General features: G+C 41.5%; 2 protein-coding genes across 2 annotated transcripts in view; one reads left to right on the top strand and one right to left on the bottom strand.

Moving 5' to 3' along the window:
• The window catches only part of GPRC5B (G protein-coupled receptor class C group 5 member B), a 155,461-nt gene that overhangs the window by 103,471 nt on the left and 39,959 nt on the right, over positions 1-12,031 (top strand). The gene's annotated exons all lie outside the window — the stretch shown is intronic.
• IQCK (IQ motif containing K) overlaps positions 5,209-12,031 on the bottom strand; it is a 258,743-nt gene continuing 251,920 nt past the window's right edge. The window contains exon 9 of the mRNA XM_063934443.1: positions 5,209-6,171. Coding sequence (XP_063790513.1) covers positions 6,137-6,171 — 35 coding nt within the window. The 3' untranslated portion in view covers positions 5,209-6,136. The remainder of the gene's footprint in view (positions 6,172-12,031) is intronic.

Below are 12,031 nucleotides of genomic sequence, written 5' to 3' on the forward strand. Positions count from 1 at the left end.
AATGGCAAAAACATGTTAAAATGAATAAAAGGAGTGGTACTAAGATGGCTTTACTTTCTTTCCACCATGCACATTTTGAAGTGTACCTGCACCCTTGCAAAGTAGGCGCATCCTCCTTTTATGGGGGTACAAAGAACCAGGAAGTGGGTGTGCAGCTTCCAATGCTCTATTATTGCACAATTCTTCATTGAGCCTGCTCCCAGGTAACAGGTGCAATTCAAAAGGGAAACTAGCACTTGGAATGCGAAAGGGGGTCATACAAATTTAATTATTCTGTTCTTCTGTCCAACTTCTGTAAAAGAAAATGTACGTATGTACAGAATGTGAGGTTAGTATTCTTATGTGTGGGCAGTTATCTTGTGTTTGCTGTTTAGTATTTATTTCAACATTTGTAGTGACAGACCTGCAAATATAATAGGTTAAGTAAAGCTACTGTATAACCTGTAGTTTTTTTAGTTTTCAGGTATTACTATCTTATTACATACTGTATTTGTCTATTGTGAGCCCCTTCTACATTATTACATTTTTAAATGTTTGTATGCATATTAGCAATGTATTATGTAGACAGAAGTATGTGGAAATGTTTTAAATTTTGTTTTGTTGAATCTCTGTCAACTCTGAGGCACATAGTAGGTCCTATAACCTTTTTTCTGTTCAATTTTTTTTTTATCCTAAAAAACCTATTAGACAGTGCTGTTCTTCTGTTCTTGTAGGGTACAATATTGAGGGGAGTTCCCCCTTAAGGAAGTACAGTTATTTTGAATCAGTCTTTTAGACCCAGTAGCTGGAAACTGTGTCAGTCTTGTCATTGAGAGCCCCAAATGTATATTTATCCAGGCATCGCCAACCACAGCAGTTCCTAGAACACATTTTTGGGTCTATTTACTAAAGTGTGAGATTTTTAGAAGTGGAGATGTTGCCCATAGCAACCAATCAGATTCTAGCTATTATCTTCTAGAAGGTGCTTGATGAATGATAAGTAGAATCTCCATCTCCATTTCTAAAAAAAACTCACACTTTAGTAAATATACCCCTTTGTCGCATTGCAGATTATTCTAATCTGTTATTAGCTTCCATCACTCTTCTAAAATAAATTGATAGAATCACTTATGGGGATATCCAATTTCCGGTGAATTAACATCGGGTTTTCAGACTTTTTTTCCGATGTTTCACTGATTTTTTTTTTTTTTACAGGCTATCCAATATGGATCGCCCGTAAAAAAAAAAAAAAAAAAAAAGGTTGTCCTCCCCAAAAACACACAGGTTCAGTGAAACCTGTGTGTTTTAGGTAGAAACAGCCCCGTTTTCGCAGGCGAAACAAAATCCCCGATAACTGTGGCGATCTGCAGTGTCCCTTGCCCGCCGCAGGCTGGAACTGCAGGGAGGGCGCCACGGCACAGGAGCCGGCACTTGGCACTTAACCCCGGCGGGGAAGCTGGGGCAACGCCACGACCCGAATCCCCCATCTTCCCCCGCCCCCGGTCACATGGGGAGCGGTCATGTGACCGAAGGGAGACGGAACTGCAGCGCTGCACCGGGAGCTTCAAGAGCCAGCACCCAGTGCAGCATCAGGTAACCCCCAGTAAGCCGGCGCTCGTGCCGTCTTATCGAGGCTAATAGGATAGCCCCCAACAAGGCAATTAGCCCTGGTAAATTACCGGGGCTAATTGGATATCCAGCTTAGTCTAGTCACACTGGGGATAGATGAGAGTCTGTGTGAGAGTCTGTGATTGTTATAGTGCTGGTGATTTTCTTCAGTATTCTCAATGCAGTTGTCTTGTTGAAAATATTGTGCTTTTAAATGAATGTCAGGTCACTTTGCTTTCAATAATTTAAGACCACTACCAGTTCAGCATAGCGATATAACATGAATTTTGTAGTACAGACACATACATATTCATACAGCAGATTGACAGAAAGGCAGATTTAGGACCCTCTATTGAAGGCTTAGTTTTATGGTCTGAAATGTTGTTAAAAAATTATTTAAAAAAATAAAATAATTTTAATTAGAAAATCTACAATGAAAAAAATATTTTCAGGGCAATCTGTAGTAACAGAAGTCCAGTGAGAAAAAAAACAAACATTATACATTTATACACTATACAATTATCTGGCAGATCTGGCTGGTTGGAATGAAAATCTGGTACTGAATGAGAGCAAATGACAATCGACCACTATACAGTTATCTGCCGGATAACTGCATAATGTATGTCCTGCTTTACACGGTGGTGTGGGACTGTAAGGCTTGAGCAGCACATACACTATACAGTGAGTAACTTACATATTTGAACTCATTAAACTCCACCCAATAGTACAATTTTAGTTCTGTATGGATGTAGCAATGATAGCTAAGAAGTGACGGTAAGTCGGGGAGGCACAGTGCGCAATATGTCAGGAGGCAGGAGAGCCAATCAGTGTCAGCTGACTATATATTTTTCCTAGCTTTGTCACTACTGGTTTGGCCTTCTGATAAAGCCACAATCTTGTAATCCCTTTGCTAATCTAAATTACTTTGTAACTTCCCTGCAGCCGAACTCACAACAGACAATCCAGGATGCTCTAATGGAAAACTCCATGAATTTCTTCTTTTATTTGCTTTTTTATTTAATATATCAGCATCCCCTGATAGTTTTCAAGACACTCCCTAGTGTTTGCGGTCATATAATGCTATAGGACTCGCAGGATGTAATTGGACTGTAGACTGTGGAGCTGCAGGCTGAGGTTGTAGATGTAGCTTGACCAGACATCAGGGCCAACAACCTCTGCCTGTATACAGTAAATTGACACTAATACTCCAGGCTGAACTGTGTGCCGTGGCTCCTGGGGTGCCTCGGGACACTTGCAGGGGTGCCCTGGGTTGGTGGTCCAGGACCAATTCAAATTATTCATGGTCAATATAATAGGTAAAACCAGTGCTGGTGGCTGCCAGTCATAAAATATGTGGCCAAACAGAAGCAAATCTTGTCCCTCACCACACAACTGACCCTAAGGATGACATAAACGCGATCTACTTAATATAATATTTCTTTCTAAACTTCTCAATAAGAAATTTTTGGCCTAGGGGTGCCGTGAAAAAAAATCTGATATTCTAGGGCGCCGTGATTCAAAAAAGTTTGGAAACCACTGCTCTAGGTCATCATAACCAGCATATGCTGGACAGTGAGAGACTCTCCCAAGCCACAAGGTTCCAGAGAGGGAAACTCTACTGGTATGATAGTTGGGTGTTAGGGGCTGTTCATTTAGAAAAACAAAAATCACTTTTCTTTTTTTATTTCACGTGCAGCTCACTATACTGGTTGAATGTGACTGAGCAAATAAATAAATGAGTGGTTTTTTTTAATATGTGTGTATGTGTATATTTTTATATATCTCTGAATGTTTATGCATAGAGTGAGAGGGACAGTTATCCACTGGATTTACATTATTTGCTTTAGAGGCATTAGATGTAAAGATAACAAACACTATTCAGCGCTATTAAAGTTCCAGAACAATAAAGCTATACTGTACTCCGGACTATATTTTGAACCATTCAAAAATGGTTGTTGTTGGGAGAGTTCTGACATACAGTAATGTACCCCAGCAGGATTTTTTTTAAACTTTGGGGTACATTTACTAAGCAGTGATAAGAGTGGAGAAGTGAGCCAGTGGAGAAGTTGCCCATGGCAACCAATCAGCACTGAAGTAACATATATCATTTGCATACTATAAAATGATACAGAGCCGCTGATTGGTTGATGGGGAAATTTCTCCACTGGCTCACTTTTCTATTCTTATCACTGCTTAGTAAATGTACCCCTTAATCTCAGAAAAAGTAATCATTGTATACTGCATAAACTTGATTATCCTATAGGAATTTCCAGGAGAATGCTGAATATAGGGATGTCCTGAATTCCTGGGCTAGTAAGACACCATCTGGGATCTTGCTTCTTGTGAAGTGGACGGGGCAATGATGATTCAAATAGCATAATCAGACTCCTCCTCCACTATGCAGAAATGCAGTTCGCATCGTCGCACAGTGATGGGTAGAGCCTGATGATGTAAATCGGGTAAACATGGCCCTGCGTCTTTGTTCCACAAATCATGTCCTTGCGTATTGGTGGGTGTGATGATGCAGTTCACATCACATTCCCCTACGCTCGCTTGGCCCAAAAATAAGCCAAGCATGATATAGCAGTGTATATAAACATTTATTACCTTTGGTTGTCTATATTTTGTTATCATTTTGTATATAGTTTTATGGACAGGGGTTGTAATTTTTTAATTATGGTTCAGCCTTCTCTGACATTTGGTTAAGGATGGCTGATTACTTACAGTAAAATCCTAGTAGCCTGTTAACCTGGATTAAAATGTTTAGCAGCTTTCATTGACCAAGGCGACTGTGTTATGTTAGAAAAGACCAGGCATGGGGAAATTCTGTCACTGACCCCTGTCAGCCTTCACCTTGACATAACCAGCACATCAAATAGGGTGGTCTTCAGTATGCCGCTGGCCGGGATCCCGACCGCTGGCATGCCGACACATATTCTCCCTCTTGGGGGTCCACGACCCCCTTGAAGGGAGAATAAATAGCGTGGCACGTGTAACGCGCCACCGTGCCCGCAGCGTGGCGAGCGCTAGCGAGCCCGCAAGGAGCTCATTAGCGCTTGCCCAGCTGTCGGTATGCCGGCGCCGGTATACTGATCCTCGGGATCCCGGCCGCCAGCCACTCATACTATACCACATCAAATAAAAACATCCATTTTAATGGAGAAATTACCACTAGTTAATATTATTTTGATTCTCCCAATTCTCCAGTTGACTGGTTGATGGATTTCCCATGGTAGTATAGTAATAGGGATCATGTTACTAAATTATAGCACCAGGATTATCAAAGATGGACAGCAAGAAAACAGTAAGATTGCAAGCTACACATATGGCCCCATTTCCCAGCATGGTAAAGGGATAGTCACAGTAGCCAGTCCCTTACTAAAAGTCAGTAGGTAACTGATCTGTTCTACAGTATTTCACCAATTGCAGATTTTGTTAGTGAAAATACACAACAGTTTGTTCTGAACAGCCCTATATTTATTACTTGCATATTTGGGTGTTTTATATTGTATTCTTTTGCTGCTGATTGTTACATTTCTGGTATTTCTTTAAATCTGGTTGAATTTAAAGACAATCATAGATATTTATGTACTATAATGACTATAGCAAATAAAACAAAAGTTTGTATAGCATGGGAAATGTTTTATTTTCAATATGCTGTTAACAGAAAATAAAGACTTTACCATTTATTCTCTTTGTGGTGAATATCCCTTTATAGACTAATACATTTTGCATTTTCTATGTCAATTACCATATGTACATTTCTAAAGTAATAATACATCATAACATTCTAAGTAAACAGGTACTTTCTCTTACAAGCTGCACTACCACCTAGGGTAATATTTTACTAAGGTACCCCTCCTAGTCAGAGATGGCGCCCATCAGGCTATCTGCCGCAGCTGTTTTCCTCGATGCTCTGCCAGTTCTAGAGTACTATAATAATGTGATTGGTCCTCCTTCCATCTTTTTCCTAAGGCTGTATGAGAAACGGAGAAGCTGTGGGGATAAAGGCCCAGGGTTTCGGTTTGGTGGAGGGGCCAGGGCTGTCTTAATAGCATTGAAGGTCCTGGGCAAAGTAATGCACTGGGGCCCCTACCCACCTATTTACTGGAATACATTTTTAAAAATCATAACTTACCCCTCCTCTGGTCCTGAACTGACTCTCCATATGCTTCCATACAGTGAATGGCCGTCAGCACTCTGATTGCTGGATAGCTCCAACCATCTACCAATCAGCAAACTGACAGCCAGAGAGTACTGCAGTCTGATTGGTGGATAGCGCCAGCCATCCACCAGTCATTAAGCAGACACCATTCGGTTACTTGTTGCAGCCTGGGAGACAGGTATGGAATGCCGACCCAGCCCACCTCTGCTGAAAGGCCCCTAGAATCGTGGGTCCCTGGGCATCTTCCCAGTGTGCCTATATGTTATGATGGCCCTGGTAGGGGCACCTTAGTAATTAATGTTACTAGGTGGTAATGCTGCCTTAAGTTACTATATTCGTGGAGTTTGTGAGAACACTTTAATAAAACATCAGCATAATTTGGAGTCATTTGTCCTCCAGATCCTTGAATTCCATTTCCACTGCAAAAGAGAACAAAAATAATTAACTAGGTTTAACGTGTGACTTGAGATTATTCTCTTGTGAAAAGATAAAATGCTTTTATTGTGGTCAGACATTCAATATAAAAATAAACAGCACACCCTGTACCAGAGGCACAATCGTCAATTAACAAAGCATCCTCGTACACTGGGAAGCCAGCGACGGTATCTTGCTGAGGCGATGTACACATGGAAATAATGGGCAAGTCATGGTTGAATTCTATCAATAGAGCAGAAACTAAACAGTTTAGTGAATGATGTAGAAGAGGCAGACAATGTAAGAGCCTTCTAAACATGATACTTTAGACAAGACCTACAAAGGAAAGCCATTTGTGCCGAGAAGTGCTTAAATGGTGCTAAGCATCCATTCAGTATTTAATACTCTGTTTTGGTAACACCAATCATAATTACATATAGCATTAATCTTATATAAACATTTGCTATAGACACAATACACAGGAAGGTAGTATGTGTAATCAGAGATAACCATGAACAGAGCTTTCATTATACATTATACGTTGTAATAAATAAGGTCATAAAAATACTTTTTAAAGGCTGATAGTATGATGAGTAGGATTCATTAATTTCATGTTATATAGAGATGTGGTTGATATCAGTTTTTCCACATCAGGTTTTTGGGAACCTCTTATTACTACTGTATTGGGGGATCCTACTCTTCTTACTATTCAATGCTATCTCTGGCTTCCTGCATGCCTCTGTGCTAAGGATGGACATCAACCATTGTGTTTAGCAAACACTGATGGTTTTGATTCTGATCACTGATCTATGCTGTGGCAACATACCCCCATCACACATTGCTAATCCTTACCCTCATGTCAGCAGTCTCTTAGCCCTGCTCTCCTCTGACTGTCCTGCTGCAGTCACATGTCCCCACCTGTGCCACCCACCGATGGTACATACTATCAGTGTTCTTCCATTGATGGTTTTCTGCCATCGCGGGAAGGTACAAATGACATCATCAATGGTGACCCATTCAATATCTATTCCTACTCCATGCCCCTCCCTGCATCATATAGGGCACTTGTTTTTCTCTGTAGTTTTCCTTTAAATTGGTCTTCACCATCAGCATTACCGGATTGCAGCCCAATACTAGAACTGCCAACATCCAGAAGTCTAAAAATCTGATATACCTGACATCCTACAGTTGTTCCAAATGCTGGGGCGAGAGTATGTAGCTAAGACAACACTTTATTTAACCCCTTCGCTGCCGAGGGTTTTCTCACGCCTGTGCCTAGGCCATTCTTCATTGTTTGCGCTCATCCAACATGAAGTACCCACACAAATTATACCTTGGGTTTTTTCAGAAGCCATCATATTTTCAGGATGTTAATTAAAATGAAACCAAATTGGCCAACAAAGTAATTATTTTATATTGACATTTTAAGAAAATGAGACTAAAAAAAACAAACTTTTTTTTTTCCAATAAACATCACAAATAAATATTTTGGGTTTCTAGCATAAATCAACCATTCCAAATTGCAACTGGCAGGATACTATGTGTTATGCAAAGAATTCTGAAAATGGTAATGTGTATGTATGTATATATATATATATATATATATATATATATATATATTCCTCTTTAATATGTATGTCCCCCCTTTTGCAGGTGCAGTCATGTGATAGTACCCAAAATGCCCTCGCTCCCATATATTGAGAATGGGTTTTCTGCAGTGCAGGGTAATACTCTCTGGTGATCACCAGACAATAGGTATACGTTGGCAACATCACAGAACACAAACCTAACCAGCTAAGACTACAACTGAAACATTTCCAGTATTAAGTTGTTTCCATTTGGGAAATGTCTTCATCTCCTTCCAAGTGGTGGCATCTCTTCAGAAGCTGGTGGTGTCAGGCATTCAGTAGCTGACAGGCATTCTGCACTGATACCTAAGCCAAGTATAAAAATACTGTAGAATCCTCCAGGCTGAAGCCAGAAACAGAAGTAAATCTCTCTGCTTTAGGGTGGATTTACAAAAGCTTCCAAAAATAAAAAGTGTCGGTGTTGCCTATAGTAATTAATCAGATTCTATAATTTCTCTATTGCATCCTTGAAAATGATAGACATGATCTTATTGGTTGCTATGCGCAACACCATGTTTCATTTTATAAGCTTTAGTAAATCTATCCCCTTAGTGTTTCAATAATAGAATGTTAAGAATTTTCTGTGGTTCAACCACATGTACTTGATACAGCAAGGAGAAGTTATTAATCTTAGACACTAAAAGCTACTCAACTTTTCTCAGAATATCCTCGATGATCTTGGATACGCTTACATATTAAGATTATTTTCCGCTATTGCCCTTTTTCTCTTCATCCCCTGGTAGTTCCAGTACTTCCTTTATGTCAGAGACAACGATCTTCCACTCAAGGTTGCTGTATACAGTCTTCATCATGCAAGTGACATGTAGGGAATGCATCCCGAGCCTCTCTACAAAGGCTGAGTGAGCTACCGACTCTTGCTTCACCTGTAGTAGATGGGCTTTCTTATCTCCTTCATTCTGGTACAGTAATCTTCCAGTGACACCATGCCGTCTACAGATGGTGTTTGGAAGTATCTCAGGATCAGAAAGTTTGTTATGTTTCTAAGAGTGTTAATGAATACAAAGATGAATGTATTTAAAGAACTGATTTCCTGTGTTCTAATTAAGTTGAGATACCATGGATTCAGCTCCTCACATTTGCCCATAAAAAATAATAATCTGTGCAGATACAAGTTGATGTTACAAGGAGCTTCACATCCAAGTGATTACTCCAGTCGTTAGTGAACTTGTAGAACTCTCCATACTCCTCATTAACATGCAGGTTACTGGTCCAGATTAGTTTGGCACAAATCCTTCCTGGGCAATGTATATTTATTTGATTTCTTTTATTATCTCCGTTTTTATCTTACTCCTCAGCCAAGACAATGGGGGTAATTCAGACCTAATCACTCGCTAGCATTTTTTGCAGTACTGTGATCAGGTCAGAACTGTGCATGCATATGCACCACAATGCACAGGCGCAGCGCACAGGTACAAAGCGGTTCGCTGCTCGGCGATGGGTTTGTGCGAAAAATCCATTCGCACGGTCGATCGCAAGGAGATTGACAGGAAGAAGCCGTTTGTGGGTGGCAGCTGACCGTTTTCCTGGAGTGGCTGGAAAAACGCAGGCGTGTCCAAGCGTTTGCAGAGAGGGTTCCTGACGTCAGTTCTGGTCCCGGACAGGCTGAAGTGTTCGCAGTGGCTGAGTAAGTCCTGGGCTACTCAGAGACTGCACAAGATCTGTTTGTACATCTCTGCTACACAAGCGTTCGCACACTTGCTAAGTGAAAATACACTCCCCTATGAGCGGCGACTATCTGTTCGCAGCAGTGCAAAAAAAAACCTAGCGAGCGATCAGGTCTGAATTAGGCCCAGTGTCTCCTATTTTTGGCTTCTTGTCTTTTACTTTCTCCAGCTCTTTTTTTCCTATTCCACTCAGCTTCATCATCATCATCATCATCATCAATGACTACCTTATTACTCTACACAGTGTATTATGAGGTAGCCAATGTGCTGGAAGTATTTCTTTACTATCTCCCCCAAGCATTCAGATTGTTTCAGGTGTAAAGTATCTTTCGTAACATGCCTTGAAGCTCTGAAAGATGATCCCCAGGCATACTGCTCACCATCAATGTGCATAATGATCACTGTGTATTTCTCAGCTACAAAGCTGAAAGACTAGAGAGTAATAGGAAGTATAAGAAGGTGTTGCTGTGTGTAGTTTTAAGACACATGTGTCCTCATACACCTAGCCTCAATACTCCATGGGGCAAGAGATGACTGGTGCGAATCAGCCGCACGCAGCGGTTTAGCGTCTTTCTTGCATAAATGTGCTTCTCAGAATAGGATGCAGCAAAACTGCTTTGTGAGACTGCAATACTTCATTTGATAAGCAACACTTGTATATCTGTGTGCGACAGTCTGTATCTGCATACAAAGCACAACGGAAACTTGGCGTAAAGTACGTCACATCAAATGAATCAGTACAGTCTCGGGTTCTGTTGCATCACATTGCGATTAAGGTGCACATTCATGTGAAAAAGACATTTGGCGCAAGTCGAGACAAATAATAGCGTGCAGAGACAGGACGTTTGGCATGACTGCAGCAATAGTGTATGAGGACACAACTGTAAGTGCCAAGTAAGAGATATTCTTTCTGAGAGAACGTGTTAAATACGGTATGACTTCAAATTGTATAAAAGAAAGTAATAGGGTAAATAATAACAACTAGGTGATTCATCGCGCCCTACGGCGCTCTTCACACCGTCGTGAGGGGCTATGGCCACTTAACCCTTGCACGCTCTTGTGGCGTGCAGTAGTTGTATTATATGGAGTATTACTTCCAATCATAATTGTGTGAGTGGTTAAATATTGCACGGACAAAGGGCGTGCGATGGTTAAGGGGTCATAGCCCCTTGCAACGGCGTGAACAGCGCACGCAGGTCATGATGAACCACCTAGAGCTGCAGCTCCATCAGCCCCACTGTTAATCCTGCTCTGAGTACACACAGCAGCCAAAGGACAGAGCCTCCCATTTGATGTAACCTGAGTTATCAGGGTGTGATAGACCTGCTGCTCACCCAATGAGAGCTCCTAGCCACAGCCAGCGTTAGCCACACAGTCACAGAGTGACAGATCTGGGCAATTATATCGGAGATAGCTTTAAGCAGCTTTTCTCTATGGTGTGATGTACATGTAGGGCCTGATTTGGGATCATATAGGGGGTCATTCCGAGTTCATCGCTAGCTGCTTTCGTCCGCAGCGCAGCGATCAGGCAAAAAATCGCCACTTCTGCGCATGCGTATGATGCGCAGTGCGCACGCGCGACGTACTTTCACAAAAGCCGATGCAGTTTTACACAAGGTCTAGCGACGCTTTTTAGTCGCACTGCTGATCGTTAAGTGATTGACAGGAAGTGGGTGTTTCTGGGTGGTAACTGACCGTTTTCGGGGAGTGTGCTGAAAAACGCAGGCGTGCCAGATAAAAACGCAGGAGTGGCTGGGGAAATGGGGGAGTGGCTAACCGAACGCAGGGCGTGTTTGTGACGTCAAAACAGGAACTAAATAGTCTGAAGTGATCGCAAGGTAGGAGTAAGTCTCGAGCTACTCTGAAGCTGCACAATTTTGTTTTGTAGCAGCGCTGTGATCCTTTCGGTCGCACTTCTGCTAAGCTAAGATACACTCCCAGAGGGCGGCGGCCTAGCGTTTGCACTGCTGCTAAAAGCAGCTAGCGAGCGAACAACTCGGAATGAGGGCCATAGTCACTGTGTTTGCATGACGCCATAGCAGCATGATTAACTACCTGATGCTAAAGTGAGAATCCATACTGCTAATGCGAGAATCAGTACAACTTCAATCAGAAAGCAGAACCGCCCACTCTTTCCATCCACAGCCACAACCATCATTAGTACGTATTGGCAGTTGTGTAAGGGGTCAGTCAGAATCAGGCTTCCCTTTCCATATGCCTGACGCAGAATAGTATATACAAAGGGAAATAAACTGTCCTATCGTGAATACAATCACACTTAACTTGTATTAATGATAGAATCCCAAATAGTTTGATCATTAGCAAACTGGCAAATAGTTAACAACAGAGTTACTGTAAGTGTTCAAAAAAATGTGAATACTGTGACTATGGCTCATGTGCCTTAATCCAAGTTGCTGAGTAAATGGCTGTGTAGAATTGTAATGTATATACCCATATATATGGGGCAAGGTGGGTTTCAAACCTGCAAGGAGAGACTATTAGGAAGATTGTTTACTCCCACTTTGCTGAAAAGTTTCAAAGAATATCTGGCA

The sequence above is a fragment of the Pseudophryne corroboree genome, chromosome 7 (genome assembly GCF_028390025.1).
Source record: "Pseudophryne corroboree isolate aPseCor3 chromosome 7, aPseCor3.hap2, whole genome shotgun sequence".
NCBI classification, from domain to species: Eukaryota; Metazoa; Chordata; class Amphibia; order Anura; family Myobatrachidae; genus Pseudophryne; species Pseudophryne corroboree.